We start from the raw sequence: 27159 nt of genomic DNA on the forward strand, positions 1-27159 counted from the left end.
CCAGCTGAGGTCAGAGCACAGGAGTTGATATGATGCCGCGCCACTGGACTAGAGAGGGTTAAGGGCCTTGCTCAATTGCCCAACAATGGCAGCTTGGCAGTACTGGGGCTTGAACCCGAACAACCCAGATCCTTAACCACTTCGGCCACCACTTCAGCCATCAGGTGTGGCTTCTGCTTGGTTGGAATTAAAACCTGCTTTCACACCAGACCCTTTTCAGGATAAGACTGGACACACTCCTGTTATAGGAGCTATTGTTTAGACATATTTACTAGCTAAATAATCCAGCACTATTTTAAATGTGAATTATAAAGCATTTATTGTGCTTCGATCAAAATTTTGGTCACTTCTCTAGGTTTTTTTTTTTTTTTTTTATCCGAACCCTCGGTCTCGGATCACTCACGCACCAAAACACACAGCATTAATGTTAATACTGGCTTTTATAAAACATTTTCACAAGAACAGATCGCAAGTTAACATCATTACTGAACAATGAAAATAATCTCAGGATTTTTTTGTTTTTAAACAAAGTATAAATAAATTGCACACATTACATGATCCACAAAGGATTATTCACTGAAGGAAAAAAAAAATCATTAAAAAAAAAAAAAAGTCATCATAAAAAAAAAAAAAAAGAAAGAAAGAAAAAGGAAAAGAAACTGTCCCACCCTCTGCAATCCTATCAAAAGGCCACTTTGTTTGTGAGTCCGAAAGAGGGGTGAGCTCCGGTGAGGAGATGAAGCAGGGCGGGAGAGAAGGACCAGTGCAAGAACAAAGCTTGAAGTGGGTGAGAAGCAAATCTAATCTGATGAGGAACTAAAAAAATTATAATAAAAAATATCACATCACTGCTCTGATCGGGTTTAACGTCTCAATCAATAGTTTAAATCGTTAGACAGAGCGTTCCATTAGTCGCTGTTAACTCGCGTCTCACTACTCAACTCTGGCTACTACAAGCTTTACACCATACACCACCACACGACTTCCTTATTCTGAAATAACATCGCGATGTTCAAAAGTCAAACCCGAGGAAATGTTCTCTCTCTTATCCAGACGTCTAGCGCCGGTGGCTGCAACCTGATAGCCTTCGCAATGTAACTGTTGGAGCGTGAAGGAAATGCTGTTTTCATGATCTTGATTTTTAAAGGAAGCATAGCAGAGCAGCTGAGAGACGTAGCTGCTGATCGCTGATCAGTCCTGGTTATGACCTCGGGGCTTTTACAAACAGGATGCATGGCTATGAAACTGCACTCATTTATACAAAAGCCTTCGTCTGGAAATGAAGCTCAACAGGAACAAATACATTCAGAGGCCTTTTTTGTTTGGCAGCCAAAGAGGAAAAATGTGGCACATTAAAGCGAAAGAGATGTGCTGATGTACAGTATGTTACAATGAGATTCAAGCCTTGATAAGGAATTGCTGCAATTAGGACCCTGTATGGTTCTCTCCACTATCTAGGGCACCTTTAAGGCATAACTAACCGTGCTTTATTGTAGGAAATGGGCGGCGCCATGTTTTGGCAATCCTTTATATACAGGTTCATTTTTAGCAGCACATTGTTGCTACTGTCAGAGGCAGAAGAAAGCTTTTTCCCCAGTGTTTTATACTCAATCCTGCATTGTTGGTCTGTAAAAACGGCTTATTTAATCGAGAGAAAGAGAGAGAAGTGAAATGGGTAGAGCGGTCCTGCTGAGTCAAACTACTAGAAAGAGTAAACCCGCCGTCAGTGACTCCTCGCTGCGTCGGGAGTTGCCGACGGTTAAAAAGAAATATTCTGTGAGCGGATGGAGGCTTAGAGGCACTTCCTCCGGCTGAGAGTAAATCGATATTCCACATTATGCAAGCATGCTGAATCTTTAAAATCGTCATATAGCATTATAAACCATATAGTAAATGCTTAGCCTTCTTATGCTCAGGACTTGATTTGAGTTGATCGTAAAAAAAAAAAAAAAAAAAAAATCATTGTGGTGCATCAGCTATAATCCATTGCAGTCATCTCACTCTCTCTCTCTCTCTCTCTCTCTCTCTCTCTCATGGATGAAATGGACTTCATTAAACTGCAAAAAGGGAGATAATGTGTCACTGTAAAGGATGCACTCTACTGTTCTCACTAGTAGAGTTTGTCTTTCTCACAGTTCTTCACTCAGAGGGAGGGAGCAGTCGTAAAAGCAAAGCACACACACACACACACACACACACACACACACACCCCACGAGGTGCAATTTAAGATTCAACTGATCACCATGAAAACAACAGACGATTTAGACCGAACTACAAAGGTGCATGTGTGTGTGTGTGTGTGTGTGTGTGTGTTAGACTAAGGCTTGCAGCAGCAACAGCACAGCTGGCAGGAGAGGCAACAACAGCCTGCAACAAACTGGCAACATCAACAGTCAGGACAGAGTTCAATTCAATTTCAATTTTAATTCAGTCGATTCCAGTCCTACTGGGATATGCAGCAGTCTGCAGCAAAATATGAGCTGTATGAACAGATTTGCAGCTCCTCTACTAAACGGAGCAAAACAGAGTGGCACTGAGCAGAGAGTAGCAGCAGCATTAAAGCCACCACGCGGCACAGCACTGTAAACACAAGGCTTTTTTTTTTTTTTTTTTTTTTTTCACAGGTTCCACGTTCTGACCCCTTTACTTTCCTCCCCGAGCCTGGCTGGGCACCATGCCCAATGTCTCTCTCTCTCTCTCCAAGTCCCAGACTCTGCCGGATGCCTGTAATATGAGCCAGGTCAGTAGGGGAGTCACCCTGCATGCTGCCCGTCTGGCGCCTATGTTGAGTCAGACGGAGGACGGAGGGCATTTGGCTACAGGTTCAGTCTTGGTGCCACCAGGGCAAACTCGCGCAAAATGTTGCGCGCTACGTCCACTTTATTCTGAGCTATCATCAGCGCTCTCTTGACATCGTCGAACGAGTAGCCCTCGCCCATCAGCTTGGCGATTTTGGCGTCCACGTTCTCGTGCGAGTACTCGGGGGGTCTCCGATGCAGGATCTCTGGAGGGGTCTTGCGAGGAAAGGGCTTAGGCGGTCTCGCGGGTGCCTGCAGACCATCTCCGGCCACTGGTGGACAGAAACAAAGCTAGGTCATAAAGAATAAATGAGGCCAATCAGCTCAGACTCATCTTAAACTCACAGACACGCCAAGAGAGATGCCGAGTCATGGTTAATAATTCAGAAAGACTGCACTTATCTCTCGCTAATGGCTGAACTAACACCCTAACACGATATAGTACAAGGACATTACAGGACCTCTGGCAGCACTTGTATTGTATACGTCATGTATGTTCATGAAGTTAATAAGCTTCCAAATTAGACCTGGGTTCATTCTGAAGACGTGTCACCGAACTGATGAAGCACCACGTATGAGGGGAGAGAACATCTCTTCAGGATTCCGTAGATGTCCATGCTACATGAGGGTGTTTTCACACTTTAAGGCAAAAACACCCCAGCCATTAAGTGGTTATACTGGCTATGCTACTATTTCTTTCTTTTCTTTTTTTTTTTTAACTGTTGTACGTAAACAAAGAACTTTTCTTAAAAGTCATCAAGTATCTAGGGAACCTACAGTCTATCTCCATCCACCGAAATGCATTTTCACTTCTAGGGGCAATTCAGCATAGTCAGTCCACCTACTGGCATGTTCTTGAAAGGTGAGAGGAAACTGGAGAACCCAGACGAAAACCAGTTGTATACAGGAAGAACATGTGAGCTGTGAGACAGCTTGCTGCAAGCAACCATGCAACCTACTTTACTTTTCATGTTACATAATAATATTATTAAAATAAACATGAATAAGAACCTCAAAACGTCCCGCAGTTATTGTTTGTCTAAAACAATTTGCAATTCAGAAGAACTTGCCTGTGTTAAAACAAACCCTGCTATGCTAACAAACCCCAAATAAATCAGGGTTGGAACTTGAGTACTCCCGAGTGTGAAAACGCCCCAAGACTGTATAATATAATACAACATACGTGATGTAGGAGGAAGCTGGTCGTATTCTTGCGAGTTTCGGACAGCACTTTCCCCTGTCTGTCTCCGAACAGGTGGGAGAGGGGCAGAACTGCTCAGAACGTCCAGGAAAGCATCTAAAATGTTAAACAAATAAAGTGGGACATTTTTAAAGTACCGTTGTGATATAACCACTATACCACAATTAAAAATGATTAGGTTTTAGTGACATTCTTTTTCTCAGATCAAGAGCATGAGCTGCAGTTTTGGAGATGCTCTGGTCCAGTGGTCTAGCCAGCACAATTTGGCCCTTTTGGTCAAACTCGCTCAAATCCTTACACTTTTCCTGCTTCTAACACATCAACTTTAAGGACAAAATGTTCACTTGCTGCCTAATATATCCCACCCACTAACAGGTGCCATGATGAGGAGATCATCAGTCTTATTCACTTCACCTCTCACTGCTCAATGTCATACCTGATGATGTTATAGATGATAGACAATTCGTAACATTAAACGAATGTGTATTTAATTAAATAAATAGTAAAAAATAACTTTTGTTGATTTTTGCTGTGGTATAAGGTGAATAAAACACATTGGGTGCCGTTATAGAAAAACCTCTAAAGGAATAAACGATGACTATCAGGCTGCATCACACCACCCTGTAGCTGATCAGCTGCTACAGTTTAGACTTGTACATTTTAAACTGAAGTGTGTGCAGGTTGTGAAATAAAACAGCACCAACACACCAGTGTCACACTTCAGCAGAGAAGCAAAACCATACACCTGCTGCTGACGAGCAGAAAAAAAATATAATAGCATTTTTATTTTATTTTTGTTTAACATAGGTTGTGGTATGATGTGCAGTGAAGTTACCTGAGCTGAGGAGGAAGTGTCCGGATGAGGGCCGAGCCGCTCTGGGGCAGGATGGAGACGATGAGGAGGAGCAGGAGGCATCTGGGAAGCTGTGTCTAACAGGGGGTGGAGGAGGAGGCTGTGATGGAGGTGCTGTGTTAAAAGGATCTTCTGCTGGCAAGGCTGGACAGAACACAACAGGAAAAATAAATATTTAAACTCAACTGCATTTTAAATATTCCACCACCAGATGGCGACACCAAAGTGCAACTACAGCGGCAAAGGTCATGTTCGAATGCAAGATTGATTACATTCAGCAAAATGTTGATATGGTTATGAAGAGATTTTTCTTTCTATCATTCAATACATTTAAATATTCTATGCAATTTTTCTTTCTGAATGAACACTCAAACATCAATCATTAATGAGCAATCACAACCTAACATCAAACTTTCATGAGAAATGGAAACGGGCCGGATGAACTTCTATTTGCTTTTGATCAGCAAATCATCTAACTAAACATTAATGAAGGCACCAGACCCAGATCCTAGTAAAGGAATCTCTTCAATAGAAATGAACATTTTTATCATCATATAGACTTCTGCTGAGAATCGAAACACCACGCTAGATAGGAAATGCAAATAAACCAAAAAAAAAAGCAGGTAGTCAGCATGCATTTCTGTGAGAGGAGTCTGTGAGTGTTACCTTGTGGGGGTAGAAGGATGTCGTAGTCTGCGGGAGTCCGGTTGTTGTGGAGGGGACAATGTGTGGCGGGAACCACACCCGAAACGGACACACCCGAGTCAAACCCACCTGATAGAGATAATGTAGCGTTACACTCGTTTACTGCTCCATACACTAAAGAGACAGCGCAATGAGCTCACACACTTTTAAACAACACACCCACCACCTGCTTTTATTTTCCAGCCTCGTAGTGTTCCACACACACACTTTCTGTGAGCTCACTTAAAAGAGAAGTTCACTTCCAAAACTAAAATCTACAAATACTTTACTCATCCTCTTGTCATCCAAGATGTTCATGTCTTTCTTTCTTCAGTCGTAAAGAAGTGATGTTTTTAGAGGAAAACATTTCAGGATTTTTCTCCATGACTTCAGTGGTGCCCCTGGGTTTGACCTTCCTAAATGCAGTTTAAATGCAGCTTCAAGGAGCTCTAAATGATCCCAGACCAGAAAGAAGGCCCTTATCTAGCCACACCATCGGTCATTTTCTTAGAAAAATTAAAATGGTATACTTTTTAACCACAAAAGCTCGTCTAGCACTAGCTCTGAGATGTGCGTCCGCGACGCTACGTACTACGTAATCACATCGGTAGGTCAGGTGTCACATATTGTGTTTACTAGTTACTTATAATTAAGGTAGGGTATGGCGGAAAAACTCCATTTCACTTCCTCCTACAACTTCAAAATCGTCCAACATCGTTATACCTTTTTGTGAGTAAAGAGCATTTGACTTATTTGTACTTCCTTGGTCTTTGCACATTCGCTTTGTAAACACTGGGTCTGTAGCTCCGCCTACATCACACGTGACCTTTCGATGTGATTATGTAGTACGTAGCATCATATATGTGCATCTCAGAGCTAGTGCTAGACGAGCTTTTGTGGTTAAAAAGTATACAATTTTTATTTTTCTAAGAAAATGAGCGATCCTTTCTCTCGATAAGACCCTTCTTCCTGGGCTGGGATCGAGGTTTAGAGCTCCTTGAAGCTGCATTTAATCTGCATTCTGGAAGGACAAACTCGTGGGCACCATTGAAGTCCACTATATGAAGAAAAATACTACAATGTTTACCTATAAAAACATAGTTTCTTTACGACTGAAGAAAGAAAGACATGAACATCTTGAATGACAAGAGGATGAGTAAATTATATGTGGATTTTAGTTCTGGAAGTGGAACTTCTCCTTTAAGTGCAGCAGGAATAACGTTAGTGTTTACCGTGGTCTGGAGCTTTCAGCCTCTTCTCTTCTGAGCTCAGATCTGACGAGTTCTCTGAAGCCCTACACAAAAAGACAGGGGTGTGTTTGTTTAAAACCAACGGTTCTTTCTTCATTTACATGGAACCACACTGAACATCACCGTCCAAGACAAATGTTTACTGCGCTTGACACTGCTAAGAACAGAAAACTTTTCTAACATCTTTTTAGGATTAGAGAAACGAGACAAAACGATGATTTTAGTTCCCTTCAACATATATTTACTGAAGTGTATGAACACGTGCCATCTGGAGAACATTAGGCATGCTCTTTTTTAATGCTAAAAACTGATGAATTTTCTGAACACGAGGAGAGCAGCTTCTACTGCTATTTCAAAAACAAAACAGTTCTTATCAGGAGGAACTGATAGATGCTATAATAACATTTTTTTCATCTATATATATTTTCCTTACATCAAATTTGTATTAATGACATTTTCTTGTCATTTGGTTGGTGCAAAATTACTGGCTGCTAATGAATCTGCTCCAAAGAAAACCTGCACTCTATAAAATGAACACACATGCTCCTTTCTTTAGCTTAAACGCTAGTCAGAAGTACGCCAAACAAATACCCCAAGCACTTGTTTTGTTCTTGTTAAAACCACACACACACTGTTATGAAGGAAATGGTGGCAAGTAACCAAGCAGCCTGTCATTAGAATAAACTGGGTGGGTTTTTTTTTTTTAGCCAAAAGTTGTTCACTAGGTAGGTGGTGTTTATTACTGTAGATTATGGATAAAATAGTTACTTAACTTTAAACTTCATGTATATATTTTTTTTCCTTCTCTGTTTCTACACTTCTGTAAAGCTGCTTTGAGACAATGTCCATTTGTCTCAAAGCTTGGCAATGTCCACCCAAGCCTTTATATTCACCTCCCTTTATATTTGCCATTTTATTTTAAATGTAAATACCAACATCTCAGATATTTCTCAACCAAATTTTTTGCCTTAAAAGGTATCCGTTAAAAGAAGTCTTGATTGACGACAGCGTCGAACATGTAGAGTATTGCTCGATGTGTTTTGTTACACTCCTGGTAGCAATGTGCTGTAGTTTGAATCACTCTCAGCATTAAGATACCAAATACCAAAAAGAGCTTTTTCTTGTTGAGTTTCTTCTGCAAGTCCAGCGATGTCTTTAAAATGAGGTGCACTTCCATAAAGATAAACGAGAATGAGGCAAGAGAAGCATCTATTTATAAGTAGTGAACACAAACTGAGCTGCGAGTTAGTTACTGCTCATATGGCTCTGTGAGTTTTAGGCACTGACTGCTGTGTGCATTGTGCTTTGCTTTAAATGGGTGTTTTACTGTGTGGGCGGAAGCGTGTGTGTGTGTGTGTGTGTGTGTGTGTACCTGTTAGGAATGTGGACAGAGATGCACACAGGAGGTTGTGTGATGCACACAGGGTGCGAGGAGGGAATCTGATACTCATCCTCCATCCTGTCTGTTACCCGAGATCTCTCCAAGCACATGCTGCTGAATGGGTTCGAAAACCTGCCATGCGCACACACACACACACACACGAATTACCAAACACAATACCATGAAAACACTACACATCATTAGTTCCTACAAATGTCAGTACCCAGCACAGTGCTATCAGACTTGAACAGCGTATCATAAGCTCCTCATACAACCTCATTAGTAGCAAATATACGCCTCTCTCTCCCTCCCTCCTTCTCTATCTCCCCCCCCTATCTCTCTCTCTCTATCACACACACCCCTAAATGTAATACAAGTATGTTCATTAACCTGAAAAAAACCTACTTCTCTAATTCCACCCAGATGTTCACAATAATCGTGATTTCAGTGACACAAAACACATTTAAAAATAACAATAAATAAATTAAAAAAAATAAAAAAAAAGATATACTGTTTTACTTTTAGTTGTGCAATTAAGACACGTATCCTTACCCTTTAGCCCAAATATATTGAATATCTATAAAGGAAGAAAGTATTAAAAAGATTTGACTTCATAAGTATGTACTGGAGGCATTATGTCTGTAGCTGCAGCTTGAAAAGAGATATAGTGCGCTACATAGATTTGATTTTGTTACAGCCTTCGATCCTGAGCTCAGGTGTTGGGTTTCGCATGTTCACCTCCTAAAAAAAACAAGCACTGCCACTAGGTTTGAGTAAGTGTGTGAATGTGGCTGTAATGGACTGGTGTCTCAGATGAGTTGATGAATGAATGCATGCTACAGCCTATGCAGTGAGCACATAGTGAATAAGAAACCATTGTTGGATGAGGTTACAAAACGATGGCTGCGTGGATGATGGACGATTATTATGCCCAGAAATCAGATTAAATAACAGCGCTGTGGGATAATAAATAAAAACACGATTCTCGGTTCATGAGAAAATGATGATATTTTCCTCTCTGTGACGGTGTGATGCAACACTCAGCTTCCGTGTCTGAGTCAGAACAAAGCGAAGAAGCGCTAACTCTTTCCGGTAATTAAAACCTGAACGTAATGTGAAGACATGCGACAGCTGTAGTACATCACCATCACATAAACCGCAGGAATACAGTACAAAACAGCACAGAAAGGAAAAGCGACGATAAATCAGTGTCTGTGGTGCTCGAACACCATCATTCACCGGCGACAAAAAGGTCTTAGCGACGCATTAAACGGTGGATTCTCAGTCATAACCGGTTACACGCACACCTTCTCTACGCTCCTCGACCACACTGAAGATCAACCCAGGCCTCAGAGGTTTAGCACACAGTCACCTCATCAAAAATCAGAGATGAACAGACAGATGAGCATTCTCACACACACACATAGACACACACACACACACACACACACACACACACACACACACACACACACACACACACACACTAGAAGCGCCGCACTTCTGAACTCAGATAAGAGGAAGATTACAGTCTCCTGGCACAAGCACCACATGCACACACAAACACAGACACAAAAAGACACACTTACACACAACTTGCTTTTACTTCCATGGCCACTAGAGGGCAAAGTAAACACAATGTTAATAACCAGACTGCTGCACACTTCAGCTGCGAATCAGAACAGAGTGGGCATGGTTCATTTCTCAGCAACACTAAGGCGTTTATGGAATTGTATTTTCCACCTCTTCAGCATCATTGAGCCAGAGTACTGTTAAAACAGTGACTGTGTGTGTGTGTGTGTGTGTGTGTGTGAGAGCACGTGTCTGTGTGTGTGTTTTTTCCCTAAGGTGGAAAATTACATCAACAGTGCCGGGTATGTGAGCTGCTCATTACAAAGAATCTACTATGCCCTGAGCCAGCAGATCAGTGTGCACAGCTGCACTTTAGCCTCTAGCTACTGAACAAAGCACACAGAGGCAAAGACACACACACACACACACACATACACACACACACACACACACACACACACACACAAGCAGCAGCCTCACAGGATTCAGAAACTCTCTGCCACCCTGTACTATATTCACTGATAATGTTAACAATATAAACCCCTCTCTCTCACGCACACTCACACAAACACACCACCATGGGGACTGAAACCATATGTCACTATTAGTTGCCTAATATAACTATTATTTCACACATATAATGGCACCTAAATGTCACTGCCTGCTTTAACAATACAGAAAGCACGGGTGGCCGTGGCTATAATTAAATCTATACACTGAAAGCTCTCCCTGAGCCTTCTGTACGCCGTGTGTGTATACAAGTGTGTGTGTGTGTGCCATGAACACAAACAACAGAGCCTGTTGTTTTTTACATAATTGTAGCACGTGTCCAAACAAAGGCACGACTGGCACTGACAGAGAGCCTCCCAGACTCGACACACTCACACAGTAGACCTAAACCTGCCAGCACCTCCACACACACACACACACACACACACACACACACACACACACACAACTAAACAACTGTTTCACTGAGGATGAAAAACACAATGAGGAGATGGTGCTTACATGAGACCACATTAAAGAAATGGGAATTTAACTTTTGGGTGAAAACTCCTTCCGCCAAAGAGCTCTGAATCATTCTCTCTTATTTTTTTTATCTTTATTTCGTCTTGATTTCATGCAGAAATGCATTAAGATAGCACTATAAATCTGGTAGTGTAATGGAGGAGTGTTTACAAGATGTGCAGTTATGGTGGGTGCGCTGTTGCTTTCTGCCTCCATGCTTTTCGAATATTAAATTGATTTTGTTGTCTGAGAACCGGTACCGAAGCACAGAACTGAATGAGATTAGGTTTTGCAGTGACTGTGTGTGTGTGTGTGTGTGTGTGTAAGAGATAAAGAGAGAGATACTTACCTCTGGTTGTTTGTGCTAGAGAGGGAAGGTGGAGGAGGGGAATGTCGTTGTGGGGGAACATCATACCTCTCAGAGGTTAGCAGGCCGTTAGTGAGCTACAGACAGACAAGGCCAAAGTCAGACACGGAATTTTCACAGAGCTTCTTAGCCAGTCTCTCTCTCTCACACACACCTCTCCTGTGAGAAAGCCGCAGTGCCACAGCTCCCCCTACAGGCCAGTGTGAGTGAGTGAGTGAGTAGCGAGCACTGCTCTATTTCATGTAGCGTACATTTCTGTAGCTCAGTCCCAGGGCGATCTGAAAACTGGATTTGTATTAAAATTAGTTTTTGCTTTTAATAAATATGAAAGTTTGATGTTTTGCTGTTTGTGTCACCTTAGCGGATGCTGACTCTACCTTTCTTTTCTGACACACACACACACACACACAACATCCCCCATGCTGAAATCACACGATTGTGGTCCTGTGGTGATATTTAATGAGTCCTGATGAAGCTCTGCCTTCAAATGTCACCCTGGCAGGAAGAAGACACCACTCAAAAGAGAACATGTGGCCATCTCTGGTTTGCTCTCTCTTCCACCCCCTCACCCACACACACACTTCCTCCCTCAGGATGATGGGCACTAGAGTCTCTATTTAACATATAATCCCCAAATCCCACTGAGCTCAGTGTGTGTGTGTGTCCGATTCGGTCTAGTTAAATCATGAGCCCACAGAACGCAACACATGCTGGCACGCCACGGCCAAATTTGTCATTCAACGGTGCTTTTGATACTTCTGTAAGAGAAATAAAAAGTGAACTATAGCAAGGGGGATAAGTTTTGTTTTTAAATACATGATGACATCTCTTGCTCCAGTGCCAGGCTTTGTTCTTCTACACACCACACATGGCCCAAACAGCCTGCAGGAGCGAATATTTCATTCCTGTTGCTTAGTAACAGATTTAGACAATCCTGACTATTGTCTGCTTAAAATACACGAGCAAGAGAGCTACCAACCGAAAGGTACAACATGGTCCTAACCTTTTTGGTACTGGAGTTAGTTAAGATCTGCAGTTCTTTGTAACACGGGTGTTTTGTATTGGTCAGATTTCTATATACTCCAGTGCATGGACAGACCCAACTATTGCATAATTGCTGATAGGAAAATTTCAGATAAGAGTAAACTAATTACAATGCTTGCAGTGAAAAATGACAAGACCGTATAGTGAAATTCACGTTCATCAATATGTCCGTGTGTGTGGTGATCTTGGAAAGTCAAAGCAACTGTTGCTGTGCCTGAATTTGGACAAACATCCAAAAATGGCAAGAACAAAAATATGCCAAAAACTGGCTGGAATCTGTAAATACAATATATTATTTTGATGTGTATCTGCCGGTTGTATAATAAAGAAGGGAAGGTGTTCCGGTGTCTCACCTTGCTACAGTCCGTGTGTGTATCTGGTCTATAGCCAATAGCACCGCAGCTCAGGGGTCTCCCGTTGAGGTGAGAAGGAGCAACGTGGGCGAGTTTGGGTGAACGCTCTACTCCTGCTCTGCTCTCTGCCAGGTGACTGCAGTCTTTTGGGCTCCAGGCGTCTGAGGGCAGAGACAAGTCACGGGGAAGCCCTGAGGAGGAGGAGGAGGAGGAGGAGGAGGAGGAAGGCACTGCCAGCCAGGCGGCTCTGCTCTCGGGAGGGATGGGAGGAGGGCGTTCAGGAGGAGGTGGAGGAGGAGGGTCTCTCTGAGGAGGTGGAGGAGGCGGTAACGGCTTGTCCTGTTTCCTGGATGCACCTGGTGAGCCCTGGAGGAAGAAGATAGCAGAATGGTTTAATATAATGACATCCATGTGTTCATCTTGAGTAACCACTTTGTCCTGGTTAGGGTCACTGGACACAGGACACAGGACAGGAATATGTTCTGGACGGGACACAAGTTCATCATAGAGCACTACATCATACACTCACTCACTCTGAGGAAATCAATTCCTGCTTTGAGGAATATAAAGTAAAAACATGTTTTAATCACATTCTCTCTATCTTTTACACACACACACGAATGTGCACACAGAGACAGAGACACACAGACAGTGAGACACAGAGAGACACACAGAGAGACACACAGACAAATACACACAGAGAGACACAAACACACAAACAAAGAGACACACAGACAGTGAGACACAGACAAATACACACAGACACAGAGATTGACACACAGACAGAGAGACACAGAGACACACAAACACAGAGAGACACAGACAGTGGGACACAGACAAAGACACACAGAGAGCCACAGACAGAGAGACAAACACAGACAGAGGGACATAGACAGAGACGCACAGACAGAAACACAGATCTCAAATCTGGAGAGAATGTTTAGTTCTGTGTTTCTATTTCTAACCTAGAGCACATGTGTTCATACGTCTAATAATATAAAATATTGTCCCCAAATATAGAAAACACACAGAGAACAAACACACACACCACACACACCTTAGGTGAGCCGGTGGGGCTGGCAGCAGGTGAGCGGATCACGCCCTTCTGGATGAGGTCGAGGCGGGGTGGTACTGGAGGCAGACCCAGATGCTGAACACCTGCATGATCTGCCATGGGTTTCCTACGCTGGCTTACAGGAGAAGAGCTGGGAGAAATGATGGGGGAGTTCTGAAGCTCTGTGCACTGCCGGGGATAAAGGAGAGGAAAAATACGCTATTGACCACAGAAGGTAAAATCCATAAACCGGTCCAAATGTACGGAGGAATTAATCAATTTTAGATTATAGAAGCCGTTTTTATTTTGAATTCTACAGTGTCCGGTCCACTCAATAAAAGTGTCATCTAGCTACATGAAAATAGCCCCAGTTCAATGTGTTCTTTAAACTGCTAACAGAAATAAAAACAGACTCAATAATGCCGAGCGGGGATCCACGAGTCTGCAGATTTCTTTCTCTGGCTGACATTTATACCAGAGAAATACAGAACACCTTCTCTCAAAAGCCTTCTGTAGAACATAGACCATGTTCAGAACTGCTCACCAGGTCTGAGTGAAAGATTTGTTTTGAAGAGGAGCATGGGAGAAGGACAGAGAAATAGGACAGGATCTGTAGCAAGCACAGTGGATAAAGACGCTGTCCTCTGCCAGTGCTAATACAAATGGACTTCACACGTCCTACACATGTTAAAAACTGTAGTAAGAGGTATGAAAGATGGGATAATAAGGAGCTAACTGGCTCTTTTTCACACCGAGAAACTCTTGCTTTAAATATCTGAAGGAAATCTGGACCTGTTATGCTCCAAGTCTATAGCTAGGCTTTACCAACATGACTGGTCAGAAGGTGTTGATTAATTTTCTATAACAGATCGGCTCTTACTGTAGCTCTGACTGCGGGCTACATTGACATGCTCGTGTCTAGCGTATCATATCTACTCTAACAGCTCATTCAACAGGGACTTGTACATGATCTAATACTAATAAGTATTTTTAAAATGTCACATTATTTAGCAATGAAATATAATGCATATAAGAATAAATGATACTTTCACACATTTACCTTTCTGATGGAGGTCAGGCCATTCATCACTAAAGAATCATCTCGATCGTCGTCGTCGTCCAGATCTAGCATGGGTGAGTTAAACTGCTCCAAAAAGAAGCACTTGGCGCCTTCATTCCTGGGGTCAAACGGGTCCACGATAATTGGCTCTGTGCCCTTGATCTCACAGCGACAGAAGGGACAGCCCTGACCATCTGACTCCTGCAGGAGGGAGGAATGTTAGAAATTAACTCTGAACAACAACACACGCATGCATGCACATATATATGTATAAATATACATATACACACACACAATTCCAATACAAATCAAAGTGCCTTATATAGTCTGCATCTCTTTTAAGAGAAACAGACACAGGCATGCACTGACGCACGGACACAATCACACATGAACTCAAGCGCCTCTGGTGAAGCCTATCCCAGCAGCTCGAGCTTGCTTATTTGTCTAAAGCTGTAAACAGGGTCCTGCTGTGGAAAGAGTGCGACTACACAAGGAAGTGCTTTACTTGCTGAATCGGAGGCGACAAGAGCAGCAATCACCACCAGCTGCACAGCACATGCTCTAGTTCAGCCCTGATCCACGAACCCCGGCACTCCTTGCTTCGTTTTGCAGACCGATTACCTTGCTACTCTTTGATATAACCCCCTTGCTGGATGGATTGGACACTCACCAACCAGGAATTTATAATCTCATGGGCTTCCATGCCTGGTGACAGATTGCACATGGCAGGAAAAACAGAACATTCATCTTTCATTTCCTCTACTTAAACTTGGCGAATCAAAGAGTGTCAATATTTACAAGAACAAAAGATGATTATGAAGGCCATCTGGACGGGGACTTGCGCGACACATCAAAGCACCGGCTGAAAGCTAATACTAATTAGAATTGCGGGAAGAGAGAATGAGAGCTCTCTATTATCGAGTGCTATTAAAGCTGTTCAGAACGAGAAGGGGAAATGCCTTAAGACAGGGGTTCTTAATCTGGAGGTCGGGGAGCCCCAGAGTCCAGGGGCCTGTGATTTATTTATTATATTTATATATTATTTATTTATTTATTTCGAGAAAGTTTATTTGGAAACCACAACACCACCATTACCAAACATGTTTACAGTCGTGACTGAGTTATTAGACTAATCAACAGATTGAATGGGTTTAAAGGAGAAGTTCACTTCCAGAACAAAAATCCACAAATAATTTACTCATCCCCTTGTCATCCAAGATGCTCATGTCTTTCTTTCTTCAGTCATAAAGAAATGATGTTTTTTGAGGATTTTTCTCCATATAGTGGACTTCAATGGTGCCCACGAGTTTGACCTTCCAGAATGCAGTTTAAATGCAGCTTCAAAAAGCTCTAAACCTCGATCCCAGCCCAGGAAGAAGGCTCTTATCTAACCAAAACAGCCATTTTCTTAGAAAAATAAAAATTGTATACTTTTTAACCACAAAAGCTCGTCTAGCACTAGCTCTGGGATGCGCGTCCGCGACGCTACGTACTACATCATCAGGTCACGTAAGGTCACGCGTGACATAGGCAGAGCTAAAGACCCAGTGTTTACTAGTGTGGAGAAGGAGGAGCGCTCCGAAGTTGTTCCGTGTGGAATGACACAAAGTTATATGTACCGTTTTGTTAGTAAAGAGCGTTTGACTTATTTGCACTTCCTTGGTCTTTGCACGTTCGCTTTGTAAACACTGGGTCTGTAAGTAAACTCCTCCTTTAATCCGAAGTGCGGAATTGAAAAACATAATAACCGACAGATTACGGAATAAAAAGCTCTTGCTCCAGGTTACTAATGTATACACTTAAATGACGTGTTTAATATTTAAATAGTTGGATTAGGTTCATAAAATAAATGTGCTGAGAAGGTTCATGGAAGTTATTTTACAGTGAAAGAGGTCCATGCCTACACAAAAATCAAACTCGGCAACAGAGCATAGGAGGACATGATGTAAAGCTGTGAAATCAAACAGATCAACACTGTAGTCATTTCTAGATCTGGATATGCAAACTCAACCTATTTCTCTACCTGTCACACACGCTATGGTGTGGGCCAGCTGATATATGAGCTACCACACACTCCTAACTAAATCTAAATCAAACTGAAGCTGTTTGCCTTATGATACGTTTCCTCCTTGCAGAGCTGAACTGACACTTCAGTGACAATCTGGTGCTGAAAAGCACTCCATAAAGTCATATCTCAGAGTCGTCTTTTATTTTAATCCCAAAACGTTTAACTCAAACACGTGCACATGTCCAATTACATCCACACACACACAGGCGCGCACACACACACAGAAAAACTAACACACATGTATGCAATCTGACACATACTTTCCCTCAAATTTGTGGGTCATTCACTTCCCTGCTGTTTTATCATACACAAAGAAGGTCAGCAAAGGGACAGGAGGGACATACTGTCCCAATTCCCAAGCTGTTAAGATCTTGTAATAGTCCAGCAAAATGAGATATACTCTAGGGTTACAGCACACACACACAAATATATATATACACATGGGTTAGTATGTGTGTGTGTGTGTATGTATGTATGTATGTATGTATGTATGTATGTATGTATGTATGTATGTATGTATGTATGTATGTATGTGTGTATGTGTATGTGTATATATATATATATATATATATATATATATATATATATATATATATATATATATATATATACCCTGATATATCTCATTTGAAATAAAGTATTAATGTATTGATACATATCGTGGTATAATATGAAGTACAAGAATCATTTTTATTGAGCAATGTTTTCAGCATTTGTTTCCTGTTATAAATATCAACTATACTTTTTTTTCTTTTCTTTTTTTTTAAATTGTCCTTCAAATCCAAATTAGAAAGTTTTGAGTAACCAAATTGTCTTACAGTGTGGGGAAATGTGTGGAACTTGTTGTTTGTTACAATTGCTTCCTCTTACAGATGCAGTACATAAATAGAATATGAGAAATTGCTCAAGAATTGCTAGACTCGAGAGCCGTGCATTGCTGAAATGGCAGAAAGTGTGATCATTTGTGTTTTTCTGCCCTGAGAATAAATAATCTCACAATGTGCAGCACATCCCCAGCTGCCTTTCGTTTCTGCTTTTGCAGTTCAGTGAAGCTCGACTTGAGAATACATGCTGACCTGCTGATAAGATTCAACATGAACCATCAAGACCCGAAGTCAGAGAAGCTCAGATTAAGCTCTTGAGCGCTCCGTGTCCGACAATGCTGACTCACAAAAGACCGGTCTTGCTTGGCTGAAATACACATCTCAGGAGGGCTAAGTGGATGTACCTGCCACGCTGTGAGACAGGAAGTGCACATCAGGTGCCCGCATGGCTCGATCTTCACGTCTTTATCATTCTCTGCACAGATTTTGCACAGCTGAAACGTAGAGCCCATCTCACAGTACAGCTCGTACTGCTCCTGTGGAGAAAGAGTGGCACAGCAGTCACGTCAGTCTAAACCCATACACAGATATATTTGCATTTTGATGTGCATGAATGCATGAGGACCAGTGTGCAAAAAAACCTGACCCCACCCACCCAAATCAGCTCCTCACCTGTGTGACTTTAATGTGGTCATGTGGGGTGGGTTCACAGAGGCCAGTCAGGTCTGGGTTATAACTGCGACCGTCAGGAAACAGATAACTGCAGAGGAACAGACGGCATGAGGTCATTGCACGCAGCACAAATGAACAAAATCCACTCACTATGTTCAGTGTGTAGCACTTTAAGTCTGCAGCACTCCTAACCAAGTGTGCAGATAGGATCTTTATTTTTTTTTTTTCCCCCTGCCAATTCACATTACAGTGACCTCTCTCTTTACCTCTCCCATCTGATCACTAAAGCCAGCTATAGCCGGTGAAGGGAGAGAGGAGCAGTCACACTGCATTAGCCACAGTTATACACCCAATCAGCCAGGGCAGGCTTGAAAATCACACATCAGACAAGGAGGAGGAGGCAAACGTGTCTGTTTTACCAACATCAACATCCATCTGAGAAAGCATTGCTACGGCTGTTTACCATTGTGTACCTTTTCAAAATATGTCATTATTTAGAGGGAAAACATATTCATGGTTATCAGCCTTTTTAACAAACGTTAAGCTTGGTAAAAATCCTCATTTGTAACACTAATTACATCTTTTGAGTGACCTACAATTCTTTAAAAAAACCTTATTTGAAATGCCAATGTTCACTGATTGCCTTTCTAGATGTTAATCTCAGTGCCCCATTTAGCTCCACAGAGTTATCATAGCACATATTAGCACCGCAACAAGCGCTAATAGGGGCACATGAGGGCAGGAATCATGCCATCTCTATTGCTCCGGGGGAAGATCAGCAAACAGGACAATTAATGACAAGGTTGCCATTTGCGATAGTTTAAAATAAAATAAAAAAAATACTCAGCAGCCATCATGTTCCTGTTTTATAGCAAATAATTTGAATGAAATAAAATGTGCAAACAAAAGCAATGTGAAAGTGCAAACATTGTACTGTACTGTTTACATTGTAAGATCAAAGAATGGGGGAGGAAAAGCAGGATTATGGAGCGGATCATTTTCACAAATTGCATGTGCACCACGAGGACCTTGTTTCCTATATGACACCAAAAAATGAAAAAGAAAAGCATGTTTCCCTTTTCTAAAGCTCAACTTTATTATTGTGGGTTAGAGACCTGGCAACCCTGGTTACTGATATTAGTTCTTCAGGAAGAATGCTGAACAATGGTCTCAAAAATGAGTAGCTCCACCGTGTGCTGCATGACTACAGGGTAAAGTTCACCATCTAGTATCTTAATCTCTTGTGATAATACTCAAGCATAATAATCTTAATTTCATTGAGTCTGTGTCATTATTAACGTCGTCAGAATCTATGGCCATGATGCACTGTTGTTTTGTTACCAGTGACAAAGGAAATTGTGAGACCCAAGTCATAAGTCTATTGCAAAACTGTGGCAAAATTCAGTGAAGCAAATAAAAACTTGGGTTCGTCATAACACCAGACTGATCACATGATCCAACTGATGCAAGATGTGATCTCGGTGTCAGAATACAGTCAAGAATAGAGATGTTCATACAGGCGGGACTGACGGTTCACCAGCGGTGAACCTGACAGTGATGCCTTCATCTGACATCGAAAGGAAAAAACACCTGTCGGAAATTCCACAGAGATCTCCAGAAAGAAGGTTTGTGGTTGTGAAAGCATGTTAACATGATAGCAGCCTCAAAAGCATGCAAGCTGAAGTACAGTTTTAAATTAGCATCTTGTGTTGTCAGTACAAAGGCTGCATGTTTACCATAATGACAATGCAAAGCACAAAGTGTTGCTACCTCGCGGAGACTCAGGTTTGAGCCCGAGCTCGAGTTAATAGCTGTGCGTGCTGGTGTGGGTTTTCTCTGGGTCCTTCATGCACGCTAAATTGCCCTACGTGTGTGTATTGTGCCCTGTGCCCTGTGCCCTATGTCCTCTCTTTACACCCACTGTTCCTGGGTTAGAATCAGGATCTACCGCTAACCTGACCAGGATAAACTGCTTACTGCAGTCATTTCTACACATATTCGCAAAATACAGAGCTATGTAAGTTATTACATAAAGGTATTACATTTGTGCAAGTCCAACAGAGTCTATACGTCTTATAACCGTAAAGAGAACACACTCATTTCCTCCCATATTTTGTATTTATATTACATCATACTTAGATCTTAATCGTTGGTCTACATTACAACAGTCACATACACAACCATAACAGTTTATTCTTTTGGGACCCAAACCCACCATACTCACTTAAAAACACATTTAATGATCATTTCCTGCCCTGCACATAAAATCTTCAATCATTCACGCTACACAAATCATACGCAGGATTTATTTGCACACACAAATTAGAACTCTGTCCTAACACTAACTCATTCGTTTGTACTCAGACTTTATAATATTCTCTCTAGAGTGTTGTGTGTGTGTGTGATGCAGCACTTACAAGCCTTCCCGGCAGCCATCGATGAGTGCCTGGAAGAGCGGTTTGTTGTGGGGGATGGTCTGCAGGATGTTCCCATCACCAGTGACATAGCCGATGGCCCACTGGCCCAGACGTGTGCAGCTCAGCCGAAAGATGTAACTACAGAGAGAGAGAGAGAGAGAGAGAGAGAGAGATGGAGCCAGTTTATTCCTTTGACAGAACTTATTCCTCCTACATTGGTACATTTACAGTTATTCGTTTAGCAGACTAGCGCTAGCAAAGCAACATATCAAGCAAAGGGCAATACAATAGCATACAAGATTTTTAATTGAGTGCTCAAGGAGCAAAGGGCATGGAGTAAAGTTGTAAAAGCTAGTGTATTCGTGGAAGGTGGGTCTTCAGACGTTCTTTTGAAGATGGATTCTGCTATCTGGATTGAGGGACCACTAAGGGACAATCATTTTCAGGAAAGGGAACCTCATGCCTTGCAGCATAGAGACTACCAAGCATCGGCGGTTAACTTATCGCAGGTTGTGAGCGGGAACATAAACCTCAAGGAGAGTGTTGATGTAGGGGGAGGGCATCAGGGCTTTGAATTTAATTCAGCGGGCCAAAGGGACGCCAGTGGATGGAGAAGAAGAGAGTTGTGATGTTGGTTCTTTTGGACTGGAGGAAAACGAGGCGTGCTGCTGCATTCTGAACCGTCTGAAGGTGTTTGATAGAGTTGACTGGGAAAACTGGGAGTAGTGTGCTGCAGGAGTCCAGTTTAGGGATAACAAGACTAGTAGGTGTGCGGAATGATGGGTTAGATGGTACTGTTATGCAATGTTAGTATTACGATAGTGTAATAATGATGTACACGTTGTGTATTTAGATCAACTCATGCTAAATAAGTAGGGAATAAAACAGACTGTAGTAGTACCAGTAACTCCACCTTCTCCTGTATCAGGAGACATCCCAAAGTTCCTGTTGTCACTTAAATCACAGGTTCCCAACCTGGAGAACCTACGGTCCTGTGCTTTTAGTGCTTTCCTTGCTCTCACACACTCACTTCAACTGAAGAGCTGCTAGTTAGCTGGTTACCCGTTTTCTTGTTTTATCTCTGCTGTTAAAGAGCAATACATTGTTGTGTTTTGTTTTTTCGTTAACCTTTACACGTGAGCCTGTGAATGAGTTGTTACAGCCGGAGCCACTGAGAGAGCTGTACTTTTACAGAAAATTAAGCAACACCTTCTGACCATCTGACAACTGAGCAACTCTTTGGTATAAATGTCAGTTCAGGGAAGTTTAAATGTTAAAGTGTTTGTTGTAAAGCTTCATTCATCAGTTTTGCTCAATATCAATTCACGTCTAAGTGCACGGTAAGTGAGTACACATCCTGAGTACTTAACGGCCTTAACAACATAGTTTCCCTGGTGTCAAGTAAGGAAATCGGTTTAAAAGCCCTAACATCTTACATACCTACAATGATTAAAAGCCTATACAGGTAAAAAAAAACAAAAAAAACAAAACAAACCCAAACCCATACGCAATTTCATGTTTCTATAACCTATATCCTTAATAAAATAAATGCATGAGCAGCTGTGTATACACAAGCCAAAGACAACCAAAACTACACCCAAGCTATTCGAGCCCACCTGACAATTTGTCGTATTATGTGGTGCAAAACTGCAAATTGAGAGAAAATGTATTGTGCTTCTGAGCTCTGAGCTATTTAAAGACTCCTCTCAATCACCTAGCAACAAACACTCCATTTCACTGTGCTGAATGTCAGGCATGTGAGGGCGCATCATGGCATGACTGAGCCATTCAGAGGAATGAAACGCTATATACGGATGACAAAAAAAATCTCTTGATTCCAAAGAACAGGGACAGAATAAGGAGCAAGCAAGTGCTTGACAAACCATGGCCTGTTTCCAGCAGTAGACAGTTTGCATGACTAAAGCCATAAACCAACAATGAATCAGTGTGAAATAATAGCGCTTGTGGGTTTTAAGTGCTTCATACAAAGAGTGGCATGTACGTTTACAGACTTAAAATGAAAAAGGTTTTCAATTACAACTCAAACTCTGTAACAAATGTTTCTTACTCACAGCTACAACACAGTATACACAGGTCAATTACATTTGTACACACACACACACACACACTCTCTCTCACTGTCCAATATTGTGGCAGCAGCGCAATGAAATAACCGTGCCAATACAAATTAGCTATGTTATGTTCGAGGATTTTCACACACAGCAGCCTCTAGTACACAGAATGATACGGAAAACAAAAAGCGCAAGATCCTGCTTAGCAACAGTTGGTGAGAGTAGTCAAAAGAGAATGGTCAGGATGGTTGGCGATAACAGGAAGGAACTTAAATAACCACTCTTTACGACGGTAGTGAGCAGAAAAGCATCTTGAAAAGCAACCTTGGAAAAAAAATCATCGTCTCATACAACATTCGATTATTAATTAAATGAGAAAACCACATCCGGTAGATTAAGCTTCTATTTAGCTGGTTTTAGTCAGATTTTGAATTGCGCTCTGCCTTGGGCTTAGTTTAGCGCCTCGTCCAGCCATTGTAGAGCTCCACTTGGTCTAACCAGTGAACCAAATTATGTCCAAAATAGTCCATTGTTTATCAGGAAGAAATACATGACGTGTTTAAGTACACCACAACAGTCATATACTTGTTTTGACAGTTGACTCAGAAATGGACAAGAGGTTATCCATATATGAACAACACTAGATGCATTATCAAACTTAGACTGGCTCTCAGGAAAAGAGAGAGAGAGAGAGAGAGAGAGAGAGATGCGTCTATGTTCACCCAAAGCTAAGAACCCTTGTTGAAAGCAGAAGATCTAATGTAGCCCGAATGATCGGCCTACATGACAATGACCTCAATGTGGTTTTCTTTCTTTTAACATAATTATCTAATCCTTTGTTTATCCAAGCAGACTGTCTGCTATGCCAGGATAATAAACAGCTGTCGCCAACAATGGCTGGCAAAAGAGAAAAACTCAAATGCAGGCTGTAATCTAATTCATCCACCCAAACAAACACTTTAACCCAAACTGGTCTACGCTACAGAGATACAAGAAATGTGGCTCACTCTTTAAGCAAACAGCTCCTAAAACACTGCCTAGAAAATGCTGACCTGGTGAATGAGGCTAGCCGTTTTTGTGTTCGGTGTATTCGAATAGCAATTTTGAAGCCTGAAGATGCCACAGCTAGCCACAGCCAGGAATCAAGGGAGTAAAAATGGACACGGTGAGAGGGCCGGCATGTTCTCTCACTCACTCCCCTGTCAATCACAGAGACACTAGTCAATCATGGATTTCACTCATGAATGAGCAGCAGTTTGAGAAGGTTGCAGTCGGCTGGCTTCACAGGTCTCGGAAGAAGCACATGTTAGCCTTCATCCAGTTGGGAGCTGGAAGAGCTAGGTGGTGGATTGGAATTGGCAGGTGACTTAAAAAAAAAAAAAAAGCTTCTAAACAGCTCTTGGGCCCTGATCTGAAACTTTTCCATGTTACTGCATGTTGTACTCAATGTTGTTTGACCGCTAAAGTCAACTTAGTTTGCTTGAATGAACGCTCTTGAAACTTTTGTTTAGGCAGAAGTTAAGTGTAGACATGAATCACAGCTGGGCATGGACCAAATCATCCGCTCTGACCAAGTCAAAGTCCAAGTGAAGCGTAGTGCAGTAATAACATAACATGGCCCTGATTCAATCTAACATACTGTGTGTTCTGGGTGGCAGGAGGTCATTTGCTTAGACGCAAGCTGCTAAATGAACACGAGGAGCAAACGGCGCCAGAGGATAGAGCCGGAGAGCAGCAACAGCCCGAAGACCATTAAAAAAGAAATTAAATGCTAACCGAATAAATGATTTAACACTAATTATGTGTTCTTTGTGCTTAACGGAACGCTGAACAAATCCAGTATGTGGGCTGTAGATAAAGAATTGCTTTATATTCACAATTAAAAGATTGTTACCCTGAAACAAAACTGTTTTTGGATGACCCAATGGCCTTGCTTTTATTTAGATTTTATTTAGATTTATCTGCACTATACAGTTTGTAAGCACTCTGTTGTAGCCTAGGGCTCAGTAGCTGTACAGTCTTTGGAGAAATCTCGCTCTCTGTTATATTGTTGAACACAATACGAGGTTTTTTCGACAGCTTGTCTCTATTCAATCAACGCAGCCTCCAGAATTTGCTCGATTCTCTGGCACGTGATTTAGTTACATGCTGTTTCTATCAGGCAGTCTTGTGCTATTTAAAATCCCAATTTGATTTGTTCGGTGTATAAACCTGTCTAATCCTGGTTTTCTTTACACCAGAGATCATACAACACCGCATCGACAATTATATAGCACCTTATGATTTACTATGAAAATGATTCTGATTCGCTATTACACGCGAATTGTTAGACGTAGGCTTAATAAGGAGATGTCTCAACTTTCAGTCTGACAATGAGCCTCAGTGGGACACCGCAGGAGATTCGGGATAATTTGATTAGTGCTTATGTGCCACACTTTAATCTCGTCTGCTGCTTTTTAACCTTCGCATTTTATTTTCGCTCCTCACAGACTCCCGTCTTGAGGAGCGCAGCCCGTACTGAGCCTGCCTCTGTTCTCCCTGTGTGAAGAAAGCTCAGAGCTAATAACATCTTATACGCACCGCACGCTGCGTGCTTAGACGTCGCTCATTTATTTATCATCTTCATTTTATCTGGTTATCTGCATGTTCCTTTACTTGAATTATTTCGGATTTGAATGAGGTTTCACTTAAGCAGTGAAGACGGGCCGTGCAAACGGAGACACGGGGAAATGGTCCATTAAGCACGGCTTTTGACAGCAGCGTGAGTGAGTAAGCAATGAATCTGAATGGAAACGGAATCCCAAATGTGTACATGAATATGTTTTCACTCGCTTGCTCTGTAATCTATAATTCAGTTTCCGAGATGTGTCTTGTTCTTCAGACCGCTACAAGTGTCTTAGGGAAGGAGGGAGGAAAGGATAGAAGGAAGGAGGGAAGGAGGGAGGAAACTATAGAAGGAAGGAGGGAAGGAGGGAGGAAAGGATAGAAGGAAGGAGAGAAGGAGGGAGGGAGGAAAGGAAGGAAAGAAGGAAGGAAGGAAGGAAAGGATAGAAGGAAGGAGGGAGGAAAGGATAGAAGGAGGGAGGGAGGGAGGGAGGAAGGAAGGAAGGAGGGAGGAAAGGACAGAAGGAAGGAGAGAAGGAGGGAGGAAAGGATAGAAGGAAGGAGGGAAGGAGGGAGGGAGGAGAGGATAGAAGGAAGGAGGGAGGGAGAGAGGAAAGGATAGAAGGAAGGAGGGAGGGAGGGAGGAAAGGATAGAAGGAAGGAGGGAGGGAGGGAGGAAAGGATAGAAGGAAGGAGGGAGGGAGGGAGGAAAGGATAGAAGGAAGGAGGGAGGGAGGAAAGGATAGAAGGAAGGAGGGAAGGAGGGAGGGAGGAAAGGATAGAAGGAGGGAGGGAGGGAGGAAAGGATAGAAGGAGGGAGGGAAGGAGGAAGGAGGGAGGGAAGGAGGGAGGGAAGGAGGGAGGGAAGGAGGGAGGGAGGAAAGGATAGAAGGAAGGAGGGAGGAAAGGATAGAAGGAAGGGAGGGAGGAAGGAAGGACAATGATCATTAGCTCTCTATATATTGTGCAGGATGGATGATTTTGGCTTAATTAAAAGAGCTGGGTTCGTGTGGCACTGTGGACAGCAGGAGAGCTGAAGCTTCAGGAGGTACGAGGAGATCTAAGAGCTGGGACTAACCAGCGCAGGTTAATAAGCCCATTCCCTAAAGCCTCGTCAGACATGCTTCTCAGAAAGAGCAGAAATTAATTTCTGGAAGTCTGGAACACTCAGTAGGAGTCTGTTAGATATTTGCAGACTGTCCATCAAACGAGGAAGTGAGGCAGTAAACAGCCATGGGTCGGAGGGCTCACTTTGTTGTGTGTCGTGTGATCTGCAGCAAACATTGGTCTAGGATTGCATCATCGCAGTAATGTCGAACAAGATATTTAAAAAGCAGCAGATTATTCAAAATAAAACCAAGATGCTGGATGTTGCTCTGGCTGAATAAATAAAAAATGAAATCAGGTTCCTGACTATAATACTCTTTGACACCGCAACATCAAGTTTCATTGCATATATTATATATATATATATATATATATATATATATATATATATATATATATATATATATATATATATATATATATATATATATATATATATTTTATAACCTTGTTAAGCCGTCTTCCTGCTAAGATGATGTTTGGTAAGGAGCCAGTTTAACAAATACTGCAAGCGACAGCAAATCAGTCATCCGAAATACGTCAAGAAACATCGCTAGGATTGCGAGTGAGTTGCAAGTCCTTACACAGTGAGTATTTTTGTAGCTACATGACAAAGTGAAACAGACCCAACCCAAATCAAATCCACTGTCAAAATGTCTTTAATGCTCATGTGCCGCAGATGACACTTTCGTTGTGAGCAAACTTTTAAAATGAAGGTAACTTTTCTCCTAGTTGAGAGTCATGGAAGCGAGACACATGTTTCAGA

The 27159-nt window shown here is 42.0% G+C and overlaps 1 protein-coding gene across 2 annotated transcripts in view; it reads right to left on the bottom strand.

Moving 5' to 3' along the window:
• Positions 1-327: 327 nt before the first annotated feature.
• The window catches only part of cblb (Cbl proto-oncogene B, E3 ubiquitin protein ligase), a 79645-nt gene continuing 52813 nt past the window's right edge, over positions 328-27159 (bottom strand). For both annotated transcript variants that reach the window (XM_058412679.1, XM_058412680.1), the window contains exons 7-19: positions 20611-20748; positions 18194-18281; positions 17926-18057; positions 14630-14830; positions 13573-13758; positions 12516-12881; positions 11101-11195; positions 8160-8300; positions 6770-6831; positions 5520-5627; positions 4836-4997; positions 3983-4096; positions 328-3071 (exon numbers count right to left, since the gene is read on the bottom strand). In XM_058412679.1, coding sequence (XP_058268662.1) covers positions 2818-3071; positions 3983-4096; positions 4836-4997; positions 5520-5627; positions 6770-6831; positions 8160-8300; positions 11101-11195; positions 12516-12881; positions 13573-13758; positions 14630-14830; positions 17926-18057; positions 18194-18281; positions 20611-20748 — 2047 coding nt within the window. In that variant the 3' untranslated portion in view covers positions 328-2817. The remainder of the gene's footprint in view (positions 3072-3982; positions 4097-4835; positions 4998-5519; positions 5628-6769; positions 6832-8159; positions 8301-11100; positions 11196-12515; positions 12882-13572; positions 13759-14629; positions 14831-17925; positions 18058-18193; positions 18282-20610; positions 20749-27159) is intronic.

The sequence above is a fragment of the Hemibagrus wyckioides genome, linkage group LG16 (assembly GCF_019097595.1).
Source record: "Hemibagrus wyckioides isolate EC202008001 linkage group LG16, SWU_Hwy_1.0, whole genome shotgun sequence".
NCBI lineage: Eukaryota > Metazoa > Chordata > Actinopteri > Siluriformes > Bagridae > Hemibagrus > Hemibagrus wyckioides.